Source organism: Acanthaster planci, linkage group LG14 (assembly GCF_054643075.1).
Source record: "Acanthaster planci isolate LZ-2023a linkage group LG14, COTS_SCS, whole genome shotgun sequence".
NCBI lineage: Eukaryota > Metazoa > Echinodermata > Asteroidea > Valvatida > Acanthasteridae > Acanthaster > Acanthaster planci.
The window spans coordinates 575261-599547 of record NC_141790.1 but is presented as its reverse complement, the minus strand read 5'-3'; the positions used below and the strand labels follow the sequence as shown (position 1 = coordinate 599547).

General features: G+C 44.0%; 3 protein-coding genes across 6 annotated transcripts; 2 read left to right on the top strand and 1 right to left on the bottom strand.

Annotated features, from left to right (window-relative positions):
* Nucleotides 1–126: 126 nt before the first annotated feature.
* Nucleotides 127–8037, bottom strand: LOC147796730 (uncharacterized). 3 transcript variants are annotated; one of them, XM_087145628.1, is made up of 7 exons: nt 7880–7988; nt 5512–5680; nt 3495–3756; nt 2733–2823; nt 2365–2608; nt 1822–1983; nt 127–1477 (listed from the first exon to the last, which is right to left on the bottom strand). In XM_087145628.1, the coding sequence occupies exons 2-7, from the start codon at nt 5570–5572 to the stop codon at nt 1158–1160; spliced, it is 1140 nt and encodes a 379-aa protein (XP_087001754.1). In that variant the 5' UTR covers nt 5573–5680; nt 7880–7988; the 3' UTR covers nt 127–1157. The 3 variants fall into 3 exon arrangements, with proteins under 3 accessions (XP_087001754.1, XP_087001756.1, XP_087001755.1); XM_087145630.1 differs by lacking the exon at nt 5512–5680 and having other exon boundaries at nt 7880–8037; XM_087145629.1 differs by lacking the exons at nt 5512–5680; nt 7880–7988 and adding an exon at nt 4254–4394.
* A 464-nt stretch (nt 8038–8501) lies between these two features.
* On the top strand, nt 8502–15292 carry LOC110977867 (uncharacterized). 2 transcript variants are annotated; one of them, XM_022232377.2, is made up of 6 exons: nt 8502–8943; nt 11207–11468; nt 12458–12548; nt 12762–13005; nt 13331–13492; nt 13838–15292. In XM_022232377.2, exons 1-6 carry the CDS (start codon nt 8883–8885, stop codon nt 14155–14157), a joined length of 1140 nt encoding a protein of 379 aa, XP_022088069.2. In that variant the 5' UTR covers nt 8502–8882; the 3' UTR covers nt 14158–15292. The 2 variants fall into 2 exon arrangements, with proteins under 2 accessions (XP_022088069.2, XP_022088068.2); XM_022232376.2 differs by lacking the exon at nt 8502–8943 and adding an exon at nt 10277–10440.
* A 523-nt stretch (nt 15293–15815) lies between these two features.
* LOC110977940 (uncharacterized) lies at nt 15816–21732 on the top strand. Its single transcript, XM_022232487.2, has 6 exons — nt 15816–16010; nt 16934–17525; nt 18255–18342; nt 18676–18946; nt 19318–19479; nt 20137–21732. The coding sequence occupies exons 1-6, from the start codon at nt 15968–15970 to the stop codon at nt 20367–20369; spliced, it is 1389 nt and encodes a 462-aa protein (XP_022088179.2). The 5' UTR covers nt 15816–15967; the 3' UTR covers nt 20370–21732.
* Nucleotides 21733–24287: the final 2555 nt, after the last annotated feature.

Genomic DNA, 24287 nt, shown 5'->3' with positions numbered 1-24287 from the left:
ACCGTTTGTACGTCTGTGGTTGAATGAAAAAGTCAAACCCCTATACAAATGGCAATGTCCAAAAAGACAGATCAAGAGTTTCTAGATCTGATACTCTGAAACACAAAACACTGTTGTTATCTTGCCTTCGGTTCAGTCAATAACAATTGAAGCATTTAATATCGGCATAAATACGTTTTGACGATTTGTATATGCGATTACAAAAAGCCAAGCCTCTTTTATTTTTTTTTCTTCGGCATAGAAATCGAGTTGTCAATTTTAAAATATTACAAATAACTTCCTTTACAACTGAAGCAATGGTACAACCTTCACAAAAGATGTTACCCAACCTTTCGCTTTTTAAATAAGCATATATTGCAAACCATTAAGCAAACATGCTGACGTCTTTACGTACGTGATTGTAAATGACTTTTCTTCAAGTGCAAGAATTCGTGACAAGTTGCCAGTGTTTCTTTCGCAACCGCAAAAACGCACTTCGATTTCGCTCTCTACCCTTCTTTGGTATATATCGGCTGTAAAGTCTTCAACGATCTCCGCGGCAAGATTCCAGTTTTTCAGTTACTCAGCAGATGAACAGTTATTATTATTATGCTGGCAGATACAGGGATGAATTTTAAGCAGACAATCGGGTGTGTTATTTACAACAAAGTAAAAGTAGTTCAGTCGCATTTCCATCTTTTTCTCTGTTCAACTGCCAGAACGTATTTTGTGAAATTACTTTGGGCATCTCATACAACAAACCGCTCTTCGGATGCATCACGGGTCATGGTCATTAAACCATGGACTACAAATGAAATCAGAATTTCAGCGTGAAGCTAAAAGCTTAAGATGTGACTTGGCAGGAGGCAGACACTGCTTTGTCGTGATCGTGCAGTTTCGATAAGTCCTGCTGTATTGTGCCAGTCTTTCATATACTGCGTTTGGGGGTCGAGTTCTGGTCTGGTCTACACACACCACGTCCACATCAATGGCGGATCTACTTGTTTTTTTTTTTTTAATTGAATTTGAATGTTGTGGGGAAGAGGAGAAACTAAATTATCTCAGAGACAGTCGTCTCTGTTTCTTCAAAATCGAGAGAGAGAAAAGAATTCCAGGGGGGCTGGGAGTGTGAGGAGAGCCTAGCTGGAGCCTTCTTTGGCCCCTCGGTCCGCCATCGGTCAGGCCCCAGTCTCCAGGGTGTCCATGACGGCTCCGTACGGGATCTGCTTCGGCCGCCGTCTCCTGACGATCAGGCACACCGCACCGGCAACCACTAGAGCGGCGAGAACCGCGCCCACGACCGTACCGACGATCAGGCCGGTGTGGTCTGTGGGAGCACTGACTGGGACGGGGGAGGTGGGCCGCCAGGTGGTCATCGAGAGGTTGGAGGTCGCTTCCAAGGTGGTAGCATTTGGCAGGATCTCGGTTGTCTGCAATGGCTGGGTCGTCGTTGGAAAAACAGGCCGGACACTTGGCGTTGTTGGGTTACACACGTCCTCTAGGCAATTGAAAATTATTGGAGAATAAGAACACATCCAATCAATCATCAAAACTAGTGCATGAGTCCCAATGCTCGTGTCTCAAAGGAGACGTCACAACAATATTCCAATGAGGGGAATATACATAGGTCTAGACAAAAGGGTTGATTAAATTATCGAAATGGTTCGTTTTGTGCACCTGTGATCTTCAGATTAGTTTAGTTTTCTAATCACTGTAGTGGTTCTTAAGATACATGAGTCTTGCAGTAATTTCAAAGGAACTTTGCTGTACAAGAATTGTGGGAAGTCTAATCAAACCAACTCCCACTTTTTTGCAACAATGGTTTCTTAATCATAGACTTACCGTATCCAAAGCCGCCAAAATCGGCGTAGGGCTGCACGAGCATGTTTTCCAGAGTGAGCGTTATTGTAGCGTCGCTCAGCGTGAGAATGTCACACTTAAACGCTGCACTATAACTGTACATTTCATTCACAAAACTGGTAAATATCCTGCCGTCCTCACGACCTTTAAAGGAGTCAATTTCAAAGAAAGTTATAAAAAAAATTAGGTATTGCAAGAAAATTATAACAATGAACTCCATATGAATTGAAGTTAAATAAATACTAGATCAATACCGACGAACACGACAATGTCAACATTGACAATAACCACAACTGCAGAGGAACAGCATCAACAGCCACAGCAACGACAACGACGTCAATGACACAAACGACGACAGCAACGGGCGCCAGACGAGCCTGACATCTTCACTCACCAAGTTATCCTATTTAAGACGATCGACAGAATTTATTTTTGCTCGCTGTCACTTTTTTCTTACGCTTGGCTCATTCATGCTGTATGAATGAGCCAAGTCCCGTCTTTCGGGTAGCACAATCAAACACTTACCGAGTCTTTCCGCGTTATCCGGGAAGAAGGGCGCCGCGTACGTCCACACTACCTCCAGTTCCGGGAACAACAAGCCGACGGGCTTTTGGTTGATTTTGTGGATTCTAAATGAGAACCGCAGGCGGAGAGTATACGACGAATTGTCGGGGTAAGCAAAGAAAAACTCTCGGCCGTCAAAGGAGTACCTCTCACACTCTCCATAAGCTTGCAGGCTCTCCGGGAAGGGAATGACTGCTTCTGCCGACTGAAACAAAATCGAATAACTAAGTTACGCCAGGAAGATAATCCCAAGATGGCGGCAGGTAAACTGACGACAGTTGAAAAAGCAACAACAAAAAACTACATTACGACACGCAGGACCCACTCACCTCTCCGTCTGTTTTGTCGTATTTGATTTTCAGTGTGGCGGTAAACATGGCCAGTATGCACACGTGACCGTCCGTGTCGTTGATTTGATAGCTGCAAGAGAATTCCAAGCAAGAGGTGTAAACGCGGAGCCATTATGCGAGATCTCAAACAAATGTTTCATGTGACGAAACACTTGAAGTGAGACGGGTCCGGTGTGCCCGAGAAAAGACTCCTACTGACTTCTGAGATACAGTTTCGATTGCTTATTCCTCCACTTTGAAGAAACAATGAAGAAACAAACATGTATTGATTGGGACCGAACAGATTAATGAATGGATTTCAGATGGTCTCGAAAAGGTCTTGATGATATTTCAGTCACACAGCACGCCGAATTAGTGTTGATTATTTGTTTTATAATTGAATAACATTGATGTGTTTTTCAAATATGCCCTTCCATTCGTTCATCACACTGCCACTTTAAAGCCTTCCTATTTGACTTTCGTCTACTAAAATTTCAACAATTGATAAAACAATGAGATATCAACCCCAACCCTTATCATACATTCCTAAACTTAACCCCCAACCTGTACCTCCAACTTCACCCTTTGACCCTAATCTTCACCCTGAACCTTGTTTGATTCCCGCCCAAAATGCGCAGTGGTACCAAATCCCAATGTGTAGAACGTGGCAAAGTGAATATTTTGTGACAAGAATTTAAAAATAAATTAACTTTCATAATATGCCGCCATTTTTCTCCTATTAGATATGCATGTCTTTTTTACGTTGGAATAAGTTCACTCTGGTTAACACTGGCTGGTAGCCCAAGGGTTGTTGTCGGAGGGGCCGATGTTGTCAGTGCTACTGTGGTCGTCAGGTTAGCAGTCGTAACAGCGGGGTTTGTCGTCGAGGCGGTCCCGGCTGTGGTCGCAATGGCCCCCGTGGAGCCCACCGTGCTTTGCCCGGTGACTTCAGTCGGTGCTGTTGCGGCAGCTGGGGTACTGGTGCCATTCATTGCTCCGGACGATTGGTTACCTCGAACGCTCCCTGCAAGCCCACGGAAGAGAGAAGAAAATTCTGTTGGAGTGGATCTAAAATCATGACCAACATGACCACTCAATTAGCCTCCACAAATTTGAGATAAAAGTCTCAAAATAAAGCTACAAAGGTTTTTGAAATTTTACAGCAAGTCTTACGGTTCATCTATAGCTGAGTTTTTTTAGTCTATCTGCATACATCGATGTATGCCGCATACGTATAGATGAATCAAAAAGAGCAAGGCCTTCGCTCTATAATATTTTAAGACAGTCAGCAATACTCTTCTGGTTTGTTCGTCTCAGCCTTTCTGGCCACATTTCTGGTGGTCCGTTCTGGCGTTCATGGTTGGACCACAGAGCATTTTAATACACGTTGCCACGGAAACGTATGTATGCCCTTGCTTGAAAATTAGAAAATTGGCGGAATTACTCTGAATGAAATAAAACCAAGGTATAAAAACGGTTTTCGATGCAACAGTTCAAGAAAACAGCCGAGCAAGTACCAACCTCCAAGCAGCAAAAGGATAAGGCAGTGAAAGACCAGAAATCCCATCTTTCCGAAATGAATATTTTATGAGCACTCCAGCGCTGGTGCAGAACAAAGACATTACGACAAAGAGTACGACACGACAGTTTTTGCGACAATATTTGTTGTCACGTTCTGTTTATATTCTGTCAAAACAAACCGTTTAGCCTTTGGACATTACACACTGATCGTTTGCTATTGCCCTTGAACCTGGGCTGTACCGAGATCATCTCCTAATTTTTCGTAACGATCGATCTCTGTTGTAGTTTGTTTGGTGCCGAATGAAATCCAGTCGCGAGACGGTGGAGCAGTGCTTGAGTTTGGATTAGGCCTCAACAAAATGTAATTCCTTTTTTCCCAATTCTGTTTACCGGAGAGGGGGCAGAAGGTATTGGGAGGGGCGTATTTATCGGGAGTTCGAGAGGCGTGTCCTGCAACATCACGGTTTCGCCATGAGGTATTTTAAAGGAAACTTGTGGTGGATATTCAGCTGAACTTGTTTCCATAAATATTACTACGTGTTACGACAGTTTCAAACAAGATCTAATAATTGATTTCATTTGGAAGTGAAAGCAAGGCGGTAGTTTTACAATTCTTCGAAAATACTTGCACGAGGGCGCTATTTTAATTCATGGAATGCACTCCTTGTCACAAAGGAGCAGTACAAACTCGATCATTCAAAATCAGCCACTAATGTCTTCTTTTTACTGCTACAAGTACAAAGTCTGAAGCTGTACTTCATTATTTTATCCAACCCAGGCTCAAAAATCCTATTCCATGGTTCCTCTTCGATGCTAATGACATTGTTCAACGCTACAGGCTGGGCGTGGAAAATATGCTGAACGTGCCGATAAGTTGAAAGGCGTTGCAGTACAATGATGTTGCTTCATATGTATGAAATTGGTTAATATTATAATCTGCACCTCTCCGCAACGGGCGTATCCAACTTTTGGTGTGGGGGGGGGGAAGGGGCGCTTCGGGCTCATTCAACATGATGTTCTCACGGTCCCGACATCCTTGCTTTTATTTGCTAGGTTTTTTGGGGTTTTTTTTGTTTGTTTTTTATTAGGGTATTCTAGCTAACAACTAGTTGATAAATCCTGCTCACCAAGTGCATACAAACACAAAGAGGGCGCTGTTATAACCAATACTTCTCGGTTTACACAATGACATTTTGTGATGTGGCTTTGGAAGCCTTTACAGAAGTTTCAAATCAAATTCATTTTCAGTATATCATACCTCCAGCTGCCAAGATAAGCACCAGGCAGGCAAGGGAGCAATTCTTCATCGGCAGCGTCATTAATCCACGGCAACAAAAAGGAAAACTGGAGATTCCACCACAGTCGTCTGACTACATCGTGGAGACAACACTCGTCTATCGCGTCTTCTCTGCAGAGCCTTTTCGAGTCTATTGACGATTTACGAGGGTGGGAATTGAACAAGTCAGGTGCATGTTTCCGCAGGATTGTTTAAACAAATGGCTATTCGGAGCCATGACCCTTGACCGTATTGACCTGAGCTGCAACGTCTCCTTACTGCTGCGGTCACGGAACGACATGGTCAGGATAGCTAGGTGTGACACAAGCACGTACAGTACATTAAAGTACATGTACATGTACACCTACGCTTGGACATGAAAGTGTACATACTGTACATGTACATGTACTGTACTTCGGTATGCCTTGGTATCTTGCCAATATTGCTGAGAACCGTGGAAGTGTGCGTAACGCTCCCCGCACAGAATTTGGGTTCGTGACCCTTGAACTTGCGACACTATAGACAAGGTGTCTTTAAATTTAAGGGAAGTGTGAGCATGTAGCACAGAGAGAATTGTTGATAACACAATTCTTCACAACAGCATTCGACCTATATAATCAGTCTGTACAACATTAATTGTGAACAATGCAACTAACTTCTCTACATTCGGTGGTTATAGACCCAGTGCTATGTGCTCCATGCTGCCTGCGGGGAGTTTGGGAGAGTGATTGTGCCTGCCGTGGTAGACTGCATGCCGTTTAAATGGCTGGTGCCTCGATCGATTGCACACCGGGATCGCGGCGGACACTGAAGCCTACAGCACTTGATACCTCATCTGGTATAGCTGTTCACATTAACTTTCGAAATCCTTGCGACCCGTCAAGCCCTTGATACAAAGTTAAAGTCACTAATGTACCAATGAATATGGGGATTGCAATTCAAGTTAAATAGCAGGAAAGTAGGACAAAACATTATTAGAAGCTGGAAACACTACAAGCAAATTAGTAATGAATTTAACTCTTGGAAAGGGAGATGAAATTTACGGTATTACATCAATTTGGGTGCATTGCATAATCAAGCTCATCTTTCGTGGAAAACAGTATGTGGGCACGGCATCATGGATTCGACAGCCTGAGAACTGAGCCGAATCACTCAACTGAAGTTATGGCACCATAAACTCTGCGAATATACAGCGATATGTAATTCAATGTGTCTGTGGGTAAAATCTTTTGTGTTGATTCCACATTGACCCACTTCAAATAGCGCCTTCCCATTGTGTCCGCCATGCTTCAATGCCCACAAACCGACTGTTGTCGGATAAAATTGAAAGGTAAAGTCCAACAACAAGAGAAAAGGCCCCAACCAACCTCCCGTCCACAACACTAAACGCCAACCAATTAACGGCATTATTTACCATGCAAGCAAAGCAGACTGCAAACGAGTCAAATTTTGTCCAAAACTGGAATTTTTTGAAGTTATTCTAAACGCCATATTCGTTCAAGTGATAATTTTGTTTACTTTCGAAAGAGAAGCCGCGGATATCCTTTTGTGTATGTGCAAAGTTACATAAAGATTATGCAGTAGCAGACTGCATCTGCGATCAAAGTGCGCGAGCGATCGAGGCACCAGCCATTAAAGCGGCAGTCTCTCCCGAACTTCCCGCAGACTACAGACTCGATCGCAGCAGTAACCGCTAAATCAGTGAAGCTGTACCGTCCTAAAGAATTTTTGTCAACAAAATTCCCCGTGCTAAAGTATCCACTTTCCACAATCTGGTTGAGTAGCAAAGTTCAAAGGTCACGAGCCATGATTTATTATTTCTGCACAATTCGACGGCTATCGCCAATGTCAGAATATTGGCATATGGTATCAAGACATATCCACAAAACGTCTTGTACGTGCGTATGCGTACGGTACGCGCACAGCTTGGGCGCGCCAGGCGCGGCACACGTATTGTACACTTGTGTACAGGGGGGTGACGGAAGGGGTTTGCGCGTGATGTGCGCACAACGGTCTGTAAGCTTATTCCATTCATTAAAAGGGGGTGCTCATTAAGGAACTGTTTCATTTAAAGTTAAAATCTCCTGCGTTTCCATTATCTACAAGGATTATTGAAGAACTTGTTCTGTTTTCAATATGTAGACCATGGAGATTCCAGAAAAGGATTCCGATTTCAGCTTCTCAATCCAGCTATGGATCGTGCGTGCGAGCACGTTTATAATGCACACGCTGCGCTGTGATATCCTCAAATTAACGCCCCTGAATTCCATGCATAACAACGGTTGAATTTATAAAACTCCCACCTTCAACATTGTTTTTTTTTTCTGAAATGTATGTTTAAAGGCCTCACCTTCCAACTGTAGTCGTTTAAAGGAAATCCTTCCCTTCAACATGACCCTTTTTCCACAACGTTATAAAAAAAAACGAGTGATGCGTCCCATTCAAATTTGTCCATTGCTTCTGGGTACGCGTGTAGTCAAAAAGTTCTTCACGTTCGATCAAAACTTACTGTACATTGCGTGGAGATGCAGCACGCACGACCGACCATCGCTCACAAACGCGTGTGCGGGTAACGCGTCGGCAAGTTGCTACGGTATGGCACGGTCAAAAAGGAATTGCAGGTAAATAAAATATCTCTCCCGAAGACAATTTTCATCTCGAAGATTAACTTTTCTGATACAAGTGAAAGTCCCGTTAAAATATCATACGGGTTTAAACACTTCGAGTCACGGTTGAAATCAATAAACTATCAATAAAAATTATTGCCAGCTGTTTGTGGATCGCGTGGTCCATCTTCACGCAGCAAAGAAACAAATGATGTGCACGCCGTCGCTGCACAATACTGAATGAATAGAGTTTGAACGTAGGGGGCGCTTGTCGCATAGCACCCTTCCGTCCCCCCCCCCCCCGCTTGTGTAAATGTTGCATAAACAGTACACTGTACATGTACATGTACGTGTAGACATACTGTACACTGTAGGTCTTCACGTAATGCGTGTACTAAGTGCCCACACTTACTGTACGTGACATGCACTGTACGTGACCGATGTCGTTCTACGGTTGCAGCATGCTTGGGAAACGTTAGAGCTCGGGTCAATACGGTCAACGGTCATGTCCCCAAATAGCCATTTGAGTAACCTGTCCTACGGAAATATGCACCTTGTTTGTTTAATTTCCGGCCGCGTAAAGTGTCAAGAGGCATTGAAATAGCTCTGGAGAGAACACGCGAGTGTAGTACATGTTTATTATGTAGTATATAGCCTGTCGTACAGACTTCAACTAGCCGTGATGGTAGTTCAAGATTTTTGTCGCCCAAGCTAGGATTGAGCCGACGACGAGTCAAGAAAGACGCAATGACGCCGCCGATGACGAATTTCTCCCTTGTCTGTCTAATGCTTATCGTGACAGCTCGAGGTACGGTATACAATCTGGTATTAAACTTCTAAAGACTTTCAACAAGATGCACATTGTTTTTTGACTGAGAAGTATTAGTCAGAACAGCGCCCTCTTGTGCTTGCGCTTTAGCCTGGCAGGTTTTAGGTCAGTGACGATGTCAACCTTGTTAAGTCTGTAGAGTGTGTGTAGGATTGTATGCAAATTGTAAACATAACCAGGTTCACATGAGGGAACAGTGTCAATGCAGTTCGCAATTCGAGTGCACAATAGTGCACACTCGCACAGGATGTCACCTTATCGCTTAGCCTATAACGTTGAACAACTAGGCTAATGTTTTAAAGGACCGTGCATGTAACAGGATTTTCAATGGGCAGGATATACGTGCAAACCACAGGTTGATTTTACAGTGTTACGATGAATTTACACAATTCCTTTGTAGCAGTAAAAAGAATTCCAGCGTTTTGGGGTTTTATGCTCATGAAGATTTCCCATATTCATGAGATCAAAATTGGTTCAATTCCAGACAGAGCGGGTCCCATAGCTTTGTGTACTGCACAGTAGAATTTTATGTATCGCACTTTTCTCCATTTTTGGAGTAGGATGTGTGCAGTTACTAATTGGCTTTCATGTTAAACAGCTTGTCTGGACAACGATCGTGGCCGGTATTTCCTCAGAACATAGTTGGCGGGTGATTTTGAAAGATTCGCTTGTGTGCTCTTCTTATACACTTCTGACAAGAAGTACCTTTTATGACTACATCAAAATAGCGCCCTCGTGCAGAGCGTTGATGAATGTATTTTCTTAGAAAAATTACCTTCTCCTTTTAAATCCAATGAAAACAATATTAATACTATAGTAGGTATACATATTTTAACAATAGCATATTTCATTGGAAACCGTTTAGTCTATTCACCACACGTTTCCTTTAAGACACTTTGGCCTAGTGAAGCAAGCATGTGGTCACAGGGCAGGCCAGCTCCCCAACCTCACCCCCACCCCGGTAGTACCCCGAGAAATTATGTGCACTATAAACGCCATCTGATGACAAATGGAGAAACAAGAACTCTGATTTGCAAAGGTCCAAACAAATTTACCGCCCTTCCATAAATTAAAATTCCAAGTGCATGCTGCGCTCCGTCAGCTGCCGCCTCAGTCAAATTGCACAATAGTCTCTCGACTGGATTCCATTTTGCAGTAAACAAATTAGTAGTGCGATTGATTGCTACGAAGAGCTGTGAGATTATCTGTCCACAGGCCACATCTGACAAGGACATCAGCATACGATCAGTGTCTGATCCGTCCAGGGACTAACCGGTTTGTTTTGACCGTAGGTAAACAAAAAACGTGATAGATATTTTCGCAACAGCTGTTGTACCGTGTCATGCGTATGTTGTAAGGAATTTTGTTCTGTCCCGGCGCTGGAGTGCTCGTAAAATATTCATTTCGAAACGATGGGATTTCCGTTCTTTTGCTGTGTTATCCTTTTGCTGCTTGGAGGTTGGTGCTGTCACGGAGGTAGGAACCCAAAATTGTTGCATCGAAAAACCTTTTTTCTTCGCCTGTTTTTATTCCATTCTGAGTATTTCCAGTCTATATAAGATACTTTCAACCAAGGGCAGATGATAATCCAACCAAGTGCTCTATTTTCTTCAGTGTCATGGGATACCGCCGAAATGCTCGAATTGATTATTTTTACCATTAAAATGACAGAAACAGACTTGGGCTTTCCAAGAATTATCTGTGTCATACGTCTGACTCGACTAATTTTCATGATCCAACATTCTTCAAAAAGCCAAAAGTACGGCAGAGATTGTCATTAAAAAATGAATATCTGTGTTAGTTATTTTCGTGGTCAGAATGATCAATTCAAGAATCCTTATACGGTTCTAAATATTCCTGGGACAGCTTCTGTTCACTAGCTGTATGGTCCAACCGTGAGAGCGAGAACGCGGACCGCCTGCAGCGTAGCCAAACAGGCTGAGAAAACCAAATTATGCGGATCCTCGCTCTATTTTGTTCCACGGGTTCCGTTCATTCTGTCGGCCGTTTTGGCCGCTACATCATCGGTTCAAGATCATGTTAGATCTGAACTAACTGCTGACTGTCTTCTATGAACATGGATCGATGGACCGTGGCACTTGGAGTAAAAGCAATTTTATTGCAAATTTTTGGAGACTAATTAAAGGGGTCTGAGTGCCTTCGCTGATGGTAATACGGTCACGGTGGTCAAGATTTCAGATCCACTCAAAAGAACTTTTCTCTCGCGTCCGTCGGCTTGCAGGGAGGGCCCAAGGGAACCGATTGTCCAGAGCAGTAAATGGCACCAGTACACCAGCTACCGCAACAGCACCGACTGAAATCACCGGGCAAAGCACGGCGGGCTCTACGGGGGTCATCACTACCACAGCTGGGATCGCCACGACGACAAGCCCCGCTGTGACGACTGCTAACCTGGCGACCACAGTAGCACCGACAACATCAGCCCCTCCAACAACAACCCTTGGGCTACCAGCAACTGTTAACCAGAGTGAACTCATCCCAACGTAAAAAAGACATAGGGTCTATAAAAATGCAAATTTACTCTTTTTGACGTCCTAATGGTTAAGCTAACCATGCATATCTAATGAGGAGAAACGTAGCAACAAATATTTCAAGAACAGCCTGTATTATGAAAAGTATTTTTTTAAGTAGACATCACGACATATTAAAGAGAACATTTTTTTACCACACTGTGCACACGATTCGGTACCACTCAGCATTTTGGGCAGGAATCCAACAAGGTTTAGGTTAATTCAGGATTACGGTCACAAGGTGAGGTTGAAAGGTAGCCAGTTCGTAAGTGACTTCGTCACAAAGGCAGACGCGTCACGATTTGTAGGCACCCATTGGACGATCGCTGGAGTTGCGCGTTAACTTCCCGTCCCGTGGTTCCACGTAAACGGCGATCAGAGCATGTAACCCTATGTGCAGTGCATGTGTGCAGCGGGCGTGGTTTAAACTGAAGTGACGTCACACTTACGAACCAGATAGGAGGGGGGTTAGATTCAGGGATGTATAAGAAGGTTTGGGGTCGATATTTCATTGTTTTATTAGTTGTTGAAGTTTTCGTAGACGAAATCTGAGTAAGTAGGCTCTAGAGTGGTAGTGTGTGATTAACGATATTTTAAGTCAATCTTCAACTCCAAGTCGGCATGTTGTATGATTAAAATATCATCAAGACCTTAGTTCGAGACAATCTCTGAAATCAGTGCATAGATCTGTTCAATCCCACTTAAGCATTAAGAAATCAAAACTGCGTGTTTGTTTCTTCAAAGTCAAAGTCCGATTCAGGGTCTTTTCTCTTGCACACCAGACTCGCCTCACATCTGGTGTTTCATCACATGAGCGGTGTGCATCTCACAAAATGGCGCGATTATGGTAGAAGTGGGAATGTGGCAGCTCTTGTAGAAGTTATAGGGTGAAGGGGGGCTACTTGTTATCCCGAGGTTGTTAGACGTTTACCGTTCACCTCTTGCTTGGAATTCTCTTGCAGCTATCAAATCAACGACACGGACGGTCACGTGTGCATACTGGCCATGTTTACCGCCACACTGAAAATCAAATTCGACAAAACAGACGGAGAGGTGAGTAGCTCCTGCATGTCGTGATGTCGTATTGGGGGGGTTGGTATTTGTTTGTTTGTTTTTGTTTTGTGGTTTTTTGGGGGGGGTTGTTTTTGTTTTTTATTTATTTATTTTGTGTGTGTGTGGTTGCCTTTTCAGCCATCTTCAATCTGACCTGCCGCCATTTTGGGATTAAATTCTCCCTCTTAGCTTAGTGATTCGATTTTCTTTCAGTCGGCAGAAGCAGTCATTCCCTTCCCGGAGAGCCTGGAAGCTTATGGAGAGTGTGAGAGGTACTCCATGGACCACCGAGAGTTTTTCTTTGCTTACCCCGACAATTCGTCGTATACTCTCCGCCTGCGGTTCTCATTTAGTATTTACAAAATCAACCAAAAGCCCATCGGCTTGTTGTTCCCGGAACTGGAGGTAGTGTGGACGTATGCGGCGCCCTTCTTCCCGGATAACGCGGAAAGACTCGGTAAGTGTTTGATTGTGTGTTACCCGAAAGACGGGATTCATACAGCACGAATGAGCCAAGAGTGAGAAAAAGAAGATATTAAGCAAATAGGATGACTGGGTCATAAGTAAAGATGTCAGGCCCACCAACACCCGTTATCGTCGTCGTTGTCATTGATGTCGTTACTGTTGTTTTTTCCGTAGTTGCGGTTGTTGTCAATGTTTACATATTGTCGTAGTCGTCGTTATCGATCTAGTACTAACTTCCATTTCTGTTGAACTAATCATTATCATTTTTTCTCTAGATTTGCTGTTTTTAATTTTCTTAGAAATTTTCTCTATTGAAGGTCATCAGGACGGCAGGATATTTACCAGTTTTGTGAGTGAAATGTACGGTTATAGTGCGGCGTTTAAGTGTGACATTCTCACGCTGAGCGACGCTACAATAACGCTCACTCTGGAAAACATGCTCGTGCAGCCCTACGCCGATTTTGGCGGCTTTGGATACGGTAAGTCTATGATTAAGAAACCATTGTTGCAAAAAAGTGGGAGTTGGTTTCAGTAGACTTCCCACAATTCTTGTACAGCAAAGTTCCTTTAAAATTTACTGCAAGACTCATGTATCTTAAGAACCACTACAGTGATTAGAAAACTAAACTAATCTGAAGATCACAGGTGCACAAAACGAACCATTTCGATAATTTAATCAACCCTTTTGTCTAGACCTATGTATATTCCCCTCATTGGAATATTGTTGTGACGTCTCCTTTGAGACGCGAGCATTGAGACTCATGCACTAGATTTGATGATTGATTGGAACTGTTCTTATTCTCCACTAATTGTTAACCGTCTAGAGGACGTGTGTGACCCAACAACGCCAAGTGTCCGGCCTGTTTTTCCAACGACGACCCAGCCATTGCAGACAACTGAGATCCTGCCAAATGCTACCACCTCGGAGGCGACCTCCAACCTCTCGGTGACCACCTGGCGGCCCACCTCCCCCTTCCCTGTCGGTGGTCCAACCGACCACACCGGCCTGATAATCGGCACGGTCGTGGGCACAATCCTTGCAGCCCTGGCGGCTACCGGTGCGGTGTGCCTGATCATCAGGAGACGGCGGCCGAACAAAATTCCATACAGAACCGTCATGGACACAATGGAGACCGGGACCTGACCCATTGGCAGACCCAGCGGCCCAAGAGGTCTATGGCTCCCCCCCCCACCCACCCACCCCCCAAAAAATGGACTCTATTCGTTGATTTCTTAAGGAAAAAAGACGATTTGTTTTAATGATTTCGTTTCTTTTGCTCCCCATTACATGTAAAATGCCTCAACGCGTAGCTTCCACACTTCACAAATGTCAAGAAGGGTTAACAAATCACTCATGTTTGACCTTCCCCCAAATGCAAGTGGATACGCCCCCCCCCCCCGGAGTTGACGTGCAGTGTGGAGACCAGATAAAAGTTGTCCCGAAAAACGTACTATGCAAGACTTGCGCATGACACCGGGACGGGTCGAGACTACACAACAAAGCAGCATCAGCCACCCGCCTTGTCACTGCTTAAGCTTTTAGTTTCACCCTGAAATTCTGCTTTTCATTTTGTTCTATTATCCTTCCATTGTTTAATGGTCTTCCTGACTTGTGATGCATCTGTGGAGTGATTAGTTCTAAAAGGCCAAATATAATTTGACAAAACACATTCTGGCGATACGGGCGATTCACAATAGTGTGCCTCCAACAGTTTACAACGCGTTGACCAATCACAGTGCGCGAAATCTGGGTCAACAACTTTCGCGCACTGTGATTGGTCAAAGCGTTGCAAACTCTTGGAGGCGCACTATTGTGAAATGCCCGTATTGAACGGAGCCTAGATGGACGACACACATGGTGATGCGACTTTCGCTACTTTTACTTGGTTCTAACACACCCGAGTTTGCCCATTTAAACTTCATCCCCATACCTGCCACCATAATTATCTTCTATGTACAGTTTTAAAGAACTGGAATCTTTTGTAGAAACCGTCGGAGACTTTGTTACTAATAGAAACCAGAGTAGGTCAGAGAGCGAAATCGAAGTGCTTGTCAGCGGTTTGGAAAAAAAATTCACTGGCCTCTAACTCGTGAATTCTCACACTTGATGAAAAGTCATTTACAAGCTCGTACGGAAGGGCATGTCAGCATATTTGCTTTAAACGGTTGCAGTTATGTATAGTTTTTAATTTGAAAAGCCACAGATAGGATAACGTCTCACATTACGGTTCTGCTCTCATTTCAATTAAAAAATTGTATTTGTGATATACATGTTAAAATTGATGTCTCGATTTCGACTTTTAATAATATAACGAGGGGCCTGTTTCTAATTTTGTAATGGTAGCTATACGCAAATTGTAAAATTTTATTTATGTCCTGCATATTCTTTGATACTTTACGATGCGAAAATGGCACGAGTGGTCCGATTTCAGAGGACATGTATCCATAACATTTTTGGCGCTCTTGCTCTTTCACAAGGGGGCTGTCGAGGTTTGGTTTCCCAAGTTCACTTAATCACAAACAAACGGGTACAAGTCCACGCGGTCCACACGTCTTCCTTCAAGCGTGTATTGATATGATGTTTAGGAAAATACATCGGTGCTTAATTACTTTAGCGTTTCAACATGTGTTCCCTTCGTGTTGACCGGAGAGTGATGGGTCTACAAGCAAACTTCTATTGTTCGACTTGGAAAGAGTTGCCTGATCGGTTGTAAGGTTATCTCGGTGGTAAATACGGTGGCTGGCTACGGTTGGCCAAAGTCCGAAAATCCTTGCACGGTATTGGGCAATGGATCACAGCCGGCACGCAATACCGAAACCAAACAGCGCGGGGTCTGTTCCACGTTGCACGTCTCGCGCAGTGTCGAAATATCCGGTGCACGCGCTCAGGCACGCCCTGATTCCACTGCATCTAGCTGCGACTCGCAAAGGGGAAATTCCGCCAACACTTCGAGATGAACGTCACATTCTTTTGCCTTTTCTTGGCGATGGCTGGAGGTAAGAGAGTCGTTGACTGTCAACATGTAATCTCATTCTTGTCTACCAAAATACAGAGCACCGTTTAACAGCTGCGCTCCAGCAGACAGTCTAAAGAGCGTGTGTTGGCGCAGGGCATGTCGGTATTTTCCTACAGTTGGTGTTGAAAGCCTCTACACTTCTCACCGAAACTATGCCAAATGTTTTTTGTATAAACTTATTTATTCGCTGATTGCAAACCCGATCCCGGGTAACTAACAAAAATGCTTAGATGTAAACTGTGGGTTGTCAATCCCACCCGCACACTCTAAATTAGGACTAGTTTAATAAGAGGACTGCAGGCCTTGTGGGCCTTTCATGTCGTGTTATTAAAGCTCTCCTGCCACCTAGGCACCTGTGCCACTTTCACGGTGCTGGTAAATGCAGGAACCTCGCGTTTCCTGTTCGTGCGCTGATGGCTGAGTCAATGACTGGTTTGGAGCTTAATTTAAAGGGTAGCTGCCGTGGCATTCTTTCTTCAATGCACACCAGGAAATCCACCTTTATGTTCTCGAGCTGACCTGATATTAAAGTTTTGTTTCAAATTGTAGATTGGTTTTTCATGCTGAGCCTTCTCAGTTACTATAACTGTGATTTCGTCCTCGGTCGAAAACCTTAATGTTACATTGCTCTGTGTTAAATAATGTCATTTACAAAGGTTCTGATGGCCTTTAGTTGCTTTTCTTTGGTGATACATTGTTGTACCCTCAGTTTTCCGGTAAAGCATGGATAATTATTGATGTGGGAAAAAGAATGTAAGAGAAAAACTCCATGAGGCTATATTTGAACGACACTTTGAAAGATACTAGCTAAAACTTATGAGTACTATTTTTCGTGGCTATGAATTATTCATTTAGAAAGATCTTCTTGAATAACTGGTCCAAAATATTTTTTTCCAAATGCAGCTGTGACACTGGCTTCGGGAGCAACCATGCAGCCGCCCAAGAAAACAACCGTGGTTTCACATACAAGTGTACCAAAGACCACCGGTCCACACTCCATCGCGCCGAAGACGACCTCCCACCACACCACCGCAGCGCCTAAGACGACCACCCATCACACCGCTTCAGCGCCCAAGACGACCGCCCATCACACCACCGCAGCGCCTAAGACGACCGCCCATCACACCACCGCGGCGCCCAAGACAACCTCCCACCACACCACCGCGGCGCCCAAGACGACCGCCCATCACACCACCGCAGCGCCCAAGACGACCTCCCACCACACCACCGCGGCGCCCAAGACGACCGCCCATCACACCACTGCAGCGCCCAAGACGACCGCCCATCACTCCACTGCGGCGCCGAAGACGACCGCTCGACGATCCACCGCCCTACCTGGCACCACCTCTCAACACACGCCTGGAAATATTACCGAATCCCCAATAAATCCAACCAGTACACCTGGTAACACCACGTCCAATGGAACCGGCTCTACCTTTGCCACCACCGAAGCAGCGGCCACTACCATATCCGAGCAAAGAAAAGTCATACCTAGGTAACCCTAGCAGCGGCGATTTTCTTTGAGCGAAAAAATGACATTGAATTTTGTAGACATTAAGATAAGGTTATGACATCGACTCGATTGATTTTAGGCTGGGGAAATTTGGATTTTACAAACCTTTTTTTTTAATAAATCATTGAAATGTTCAGACCGCCTAAACCAGCCACAGGTTTTGCCATCATTTTGAAGAATATTTTAGTTTTTGTATTGGGATGATGTGCAACAATCTCCTCTGCCCTGGATAAAAACTGAGTTGCAAATACAGGGAGAGATTTTACGATAGGCTGTTTTGGAAACGTGAGGGTTCCATCTAAGCAACACGTCACACAAGGGTATTATGAATACTGTCACTTGTTCTTCCCCTTAAGGGGAAAATCGTAAAGGAGAAAGCGATCACGACACCTTTTGGTTGTCACTTGGGGGCAGGGCAAGAGAGCTCTTGCCCGTGGAATATAATTCACACGGGGAATTTTTTAAAAGGAAAACCTGGAAATTGTAGTCCCCCCTTTCACCAGAAATGGTTTGCTTTTGACGAGTAGTCCCCATCCAAGAGCTTGTCCCTTTTCTGGCAACGCCCATTATGTAGGCTAATTCCACCCCTGCGTCCGCCCCTCACGTAATCCTGGAAAACTGTTTCGGCAGTGCCGGAATTCTGTGAGGCTTACATACAAACTTGGATCGTCGATGTCAATTTTATTTTCAAATTCATTTGTGGTTTTGCAGTTATCTGGTCAGAAATGGTACCGATGTGTGTATGCTGTTCGTCCTGAATGCAACCTTGATAATCCAATATAACACCACGGACAATAAGGTATTTTGTTTGTGTTTTTTATACTTAATCAACTCCCGGCATAGTTATTTTGGTAACAACTTGTTCCTCCATGACTCCATCCATTTGAGTGTAACTAAGATGAATATTTCAAAGATTGACTGAGTCAGACGCTGAAAGAAACCGTTAGATTTAGAGACGATTATCAGGGGATTTGGAAAGCGAATGAAGGACTTTTTAGAAGTAGCGTCGGTTTAATTAATACCGGCTGAAGAAGTTTCTAATACGGAGCCGAAGCTCGCTGAACACTCGTGTTCCAAGGGTTGATTCCCAACTCACTGCCGTTCTTCCCAATCTTCATGTTGATGCCTACAGAGGGGCGAGGCAATCATTCACGTTGGCGGGGACTTCAACGCCACGGGAGCTGAGTGGACCGCTAACGGGTCGTTTTGCCGGTACGAGGTCCAGAGATTTTTAAGCATCAAAACACAGTACGACGTCCCCGGCTCCAACGCATCTGGCTCAGTGGCACTGACTTCACAGTTTGTAATCACTTCTCTCGATGAAGTCTACTACGAGTTGGGCCTCCTCAGTGTGGGTTGGAAGTATTATGAGCCGTTCTTCCCGCGGAATGTAGTGGATTACGGTGAGTTTCAGTGCGCTTTGTTGGCATGTAAAAGCTTGAACATTGCAGCTGAAATAAGCACCGGGTCGGAAATCAATGCATTTATGTAACTCGGGCGAGGATCCTGTGGGTGAGGGATTTGAGCCCCCTCCCCGCTCTGAGACCAAAAAAAGTTTTTAAAGAAGGGAAATAATTTTTTTTTCAAATAACTGCAGTAAGGGTACCAATTCCATTGTATACAATGTATGGCATGTGAATGTTTGAGCATGGTTTGCGGTTGTCCTGGATCCACCCCTGTAATTCTATGCTTAGTGTTGTACTTCGTCGAAAATATTGCAATGATGCCCATTTGCCGTGTTTTATTAGGAGTTTCTCTTCGTTTTTATAAACAGGAAAGGAAGCCATTGGAGTTTTTCCAAATGTTTACCAAGGCACAGTCGGGAAGACGTTTGGGTGCCAGACAATGAGGTTCAGCCGTGGACCAGTGACACTCATTCTAGATCACATGATGTTCCAGCCTTACGCTGACTTTGCAAATGGCACATTCGGCGACGGTAAGGACAGTAAATGGGGCCTATGTTTTCGGCTCAACAGGCTCGAAGATGCATTGGAAATTTAAAGGATGTACAAAATATTATTGGCAAATAGTTATGGAATAAAACCCAAAAGTCTTCAGGGTTTTTAATTGTCATGTAGTTAAACAAAGTTCAAGTACAGCATACTTGTAGGGAGTTGCAGATTTTAAGGCCTTCTTATCCCAAGTAAATTGTATAATGGGTAGAAAGTTCACCCTTATCAGTTTGTTTTTGGTCAATATCAGACCAATGTTTGCTCCGACAAAAATTCCAAATGTGAAACGGGCAAAGGGATCGGCCTACCATTGCTCCGAATGTAAACACAGTTGCCCGCAAGGGAAACCACTTTTCGCCTGACTTGTGTGGGAAATGCTTTGAAGTGGATGGGCACACGCCCACCTTTATGAGGTTTTATACCATTCGCCCTTTGAGCAGAGCCTCAGTTTTTGTATTGGTAGCGGCACTGGGCCTGTTGCTTGTCTTTCATGTTTCTGTAATGTGAGAGCGAGTTAGTGTAGTACTATAGTCACTACCCAAATAGGGTGAGGCGTTTTGGTTGGTAGTCTGTCTTTGAGGTGCTGAAGTTTTCGGCGAGAAGACAATGTGTCATTCTAACTAGTGCTTTCTTTACGGCAGTGGAACATTGCAAGGAGAAGCCCACGACAGCAAATCCGTCCACCGGGGCGCCCACTGATCATCCGCCCACCAAGCCCAGCCCCAACAACGGGGGCAAGATCGCTGGCATCGTCATTGGCGTGTTGGCCGCGGTCGTCATCATCATCGGAGTTGCCGTGTACGTGGTGAGGAGGCGGCGGCTGAAGGGGATATCGTACGGAAATCTCGAAAGCGACAAAGATTACGTTCACTAATAGAGGAATTCTTCAAATTGGGGTTAACTTTTCGCAACTGCTAGACCTCCCACTTTTAGTCAGTACTGTCTTATTCGATGGACTGCATGCACTTACGAAACAGGGCGACCTCTAGTCAAGTATAAGAGGACTAGGGCCGTTTCCAATACTCAACTTCGTCTCCGTCTCATGCTTCGTTTCCAAATCCAATCCCTGATTGTGGGCCTGAAGCGTTTAAATTACATCGGATTACTATAATTTTGGGCTTTTTTTCATCTTATTTGATGTTCTGTGGCACTATTAGACTGATTACTGCGCTCACAGGTTCAAAGTCAGCAAGTAAAAAACAGTTGAAGCCTGAGACGGAGCCGAAGTTGAGTATTGGAAAACGGCCCAAGTTCCATTATCGACCGCCTGTCAACCGCTGGTTGATTTTGCCTGGTAGCCAGGGTGTATTTTATGCAGAGGTTATCAGGCAAATTCGAAGAGGGGTTCACAAGTAGTCGTTTCTTTCACTTAAGCTCCAAATATGGGAGCCAGTCCAAAAGTAGGGCAAACGACAGGAATCAGCGAGTACCAGGGAACAGCCCTCCAATCACAGCGGCGCTTTGTATTCTCGCACTAATGACGTGGTTCTTCTTCACGAACGTCATGCCATTGTAAAATAATGCTACATTGTGTCATTATTTCCTCAACGAAAGGAACAAACCCCTCAAGTCCGGGGAGAGCTATAAGAGCCAAACTTATACATTTGTCTTTCCTTAACTTTTGCTGCTTTGTGAAATAGTTTGCGACAGAGATTTTAAAACATTTACCTGTGGATGACTTTGAGAAAGTAAAGGGGTCATTTTTAGCCAAATCATTAACACTGATGAAAAGAAATTGGGTGGATATGCTTTAATGTATCATGTAGTGATTTTCTTCGCAGTAACAGGAGAAAATATAATGGCATACAAATGGAAGAAAGTAGGCCTATCACCTGTAAAAGGTTAATCTTTGAATGTACATGTGTTTTGGTGAAAATGCGTTGTTCAACACACTTTTGCATCTAGTCAAGTACATAAATATATTCTCATGGTAGGTATTAGATATGCCAGCTTGCAATAAAAACGCGTTGTCGGTCGGATTGTAAAACATCGCCTCAATTTCAATGAATCGTTCTGAAGTACTATAATTGACAATTTTTCTAGACTTAAGAATGTAAATTTATTAAATGGTTTGCCCATCAGTGCCTGCCTTTTTTGCAACTGTTTAATCTCCAAGTATTGTTCACGATTTCTGAGATTTTTCGCTGTCATTTCATATTCCATTTTACAACTCTTCATGATATTTGAGAAAAAGAGATGTTCCTTCCTATGCACGAAATAAAAATCAATTTTGTAAACATTGTGTGATTGATGTCTGATTGTATAAGATTTGGAAGAGAAAAAATTACACTGTAAACCATTGTACAATTAATAGCCATGAAAGAGCCTCTTTTGGCCTCATGAGAGAAAGAACCACAGCGAAGTTGACAAATCGTGGGACACATTTGCGTCAGCTATCTATTTTTAGTCTTTCGACCAGAAAAAGCGGGAAGATAACAAAGAGATGAACTTCGCGTCACGGTCACGCGCGCTGCATACGTCACAAAATGTGCAACGTCCAAAATCCACAGTGATGAAGACTGTTTCGATTTCGTGCACCTTTTCGAGCCGATAAAGTGACAAGTTCAAAGGACTTTATAATTCCAATCTGGTTTTTTTTAAGTGGGGACAGGGAACCTTAAAATCAGGCATTTTACTGATCCATGTGTGGGGGAAAGAGTAATTTTATAAAGACTGGTAGATTATTTTAAAGTTCGTCCGTCATGCACATTTATTCCTTTGTAATTTCAACTTCAAGCCTTTGGAGTGCAGTGTGGGAAAGACAGACTTTCCAAGGAGTGGTACGCCTGTTGTTTTCAGGTGTTCACTTGTACGTCCATTTCTATATTTTAGTTTTGGCTTTGTTCCGTCAAACACCATAAAGCACAGTAATTCGCTTATGTAAATGGTAGTTCTTGCTCTACGTAATCCAGAAATGAGCACTTTGAAAAGTGCACAACGCGTGCACTTTTTCTGCTAAAAGGTCACATACAAGTATGTTACGTAAATAAGGACCTGTTTGTTTCACACGGATCTGGGTCTGGTCAGTGATTGGTAGCTGGTTTGCTGACACCAGAGCCCGCCTGTGATGAATGGGGGGAACCAGCGTTGGCGATCACTAACCGAGATCCAGAAACAAAAAGGGATAAAGTAGATAAATCACAGTTTACGCGCGCGGGGTGAACTGGGGCAAAAAGTCTCGTTTGCATTTGGAAAATATGATCGCAACTATACTGAGCAACGGTCTTACAACACAAGTACCATACGTAGTGGCTGCACATGTTCGCATGAACACAGCCGGCATTCTGGTTCCTGTCACGAACGATTGCCTTACAAGCCCGATATCAGTCAGAAATCTTCGACTAGCAACTTCAGCCAAACAGAGGAATTTGACATTAGCGCCGTCTGCGCCTAAGCGCATCGAAGGCGAGGCTCTCTCTGTTGAGCTTCCACGCGTGCGTCCGCGGAGTCGACACAGTACATGCAGTATTCGGTTCGTAAGTGTGACACCACTTCAGTTTAAACCACGCCCACTGCACAAGATACACGACCATCGCAGGTGCGTTATAGCTCGCGGTAAATTGCCGTTATTTTCTTTTGATTTTATGTGTCAAGTCATCCTTAAAGACTCTTCCAAAAATATTTGAAGCCTGAAAAGTCTGAATTTAACATACCTCTATGTATTTTGTGTCTTGACTCCTTACTTTCAATCGTCTGACCGTATTAAGAATTGACGCTGACACATACAGCCTCGTTTTCAAACAAAGAAGTGCGCAGATCGACGCTATAAAGCGTCGTATTGGGATCCCTCTATTCAGAGCTTCGTAGGCCAACGACAACTACTTATCCTCCCACCACTAGGTAAGGGTAAGAACAGATATCTATATTTTGTTTCGATAAAGACTGCACGGTTGGTATGGACTCCACAAAAAGAAAAGGGGAAAATATAAAGTGACCTACTCTCAGTTTTATGCGTGGCGTAAAGGGCACAACGTGACGGCTTGAAATACCGTCTTTTGCCATCTGGCGGTACGTTGAACCGTTCTTCCTGCGAGATGCAGTTGACTACGGTGAGTTTTTACCAACACTTGCCCACAAGGTCTTATTTATACCGAGGTTCTTTGTCACTTTTTTGCAATAGCAGCTTTTTCCGGTACAAACGTTTTCTTATGACTTAACTTGAGCATTGGCTTCAAAACTTGTATCATCAAACACGATGGCATTCCAGGACGCTAGAGTGAGTGAGTGGGTGGGTGGGTAGTGGAGTGAGTGAGTGAGTGAGTGAGTGAGTGACTGAGTGTGTGAATGAGTGAGTGAGTGAGTGAGCGTTCGCACGTGGTAGGTGAGTTACCATGGTAGGTGAGTTGCATTGGCACGCGGTATGCGCCGCCAATAATCCAATACTGTCCACTTTGAAAAGTACCACTTTTATTATAAAAAAAAACATGTTGAACGCATATGAAACAATATACCCTGCTTACAGACGCCCACTACCCTTTTCGCACATACCCCCTCCCGGCGCGCATACACACAATGACCATGACGACGTGCTCTGGTTTTAGCCGATTTTAAATGAAGGGGAATTTCGACGACAGCGTTCTCTGATTTCCGCTGCTGTATTTTTCACAATGGTTTCATTTTTCTTTGGCACTTGTAGAGGGACAGGATATTTGGGGGATGTACAAGGTCTGATCCGTCGGTAGGTGTTTTTTTATCTGTATTTTGTCACAAAGTCACAATTGAAATAACCTGCACTTAGCCAATAGGGGATCGAAGCAGCGGCGTCACTCAGGGGGCATGGGGGCACCCCCCC

Excerpts from the sequence above, each read along its gene's own strand:
- LOC147796730 (XM_087145628.1), bottom strand. The coding sequence starts at position 5,572 with ATGACGCTGCCGATGAAGAATTGCTCCCTTGCCTGCCTGGTGCTTATC. Across the intron at positions 2,609-2,732 it reads ACGACAAAACAGACGGAGAG|TCGGCAGAAGCAGTCATTCC; the intron begins GTGAGTGGGTCC and ends ATTTTGTTTCAG. Across the intron at positions 1,984-2,364 it reads GGATAACGCGGAAAGACTCG|GTCGTGAGGACGGCAGGATA; the intron begins GTAAGTGTTTGA and ends ACTCCTTTAAAG.
- LOC110977867 (XM_022232376.2), top strand. The coding sequence starts at position 10,377 with ATGGGATTTCCGTTCTTTTGCTGTGTTATCCTTTTGCTGCTTGGAGGT. Across the intron at positions 10,441-11,206 it reads AGGTTGGTGCTGTCACGGAG|GGAGGGCCCAAGGGAACCGA; the intron begins GTAGGAACCCAA and ends GTCGGCTTGCAG. Across the intron at positions 13,006-13,330 it reads GGATAACGCGGAAAGACTCG|GTCATCAGGACGGCAGGATA; the intron begins GTAAGTGTTTGA and ends TCTCTATTGAAG.
- LOC110977940 (XM_022232487.2), top strand. The coding sequence starts at position 15,968 with ATGAACGTCACATTCTTTTGCCTTTTCTTGGCGATGGCTGGAG. Across the intron at positions 16,011-16,933 it reads TTTCTTGGCGATGGCTGGAG|CTGTGACACTGGCTTCGGGA; the intron begins GTAAGAGAGTCG and ends TTCCAAATGCAG. Across the intron at positions 19,480-20,136 it reads AAATGGCACATTCGGCGACG|TGGAACATTGCAAGGAGAAG; the intron begins GTAAGGACAGTA and ends TCTTTACGGCAG.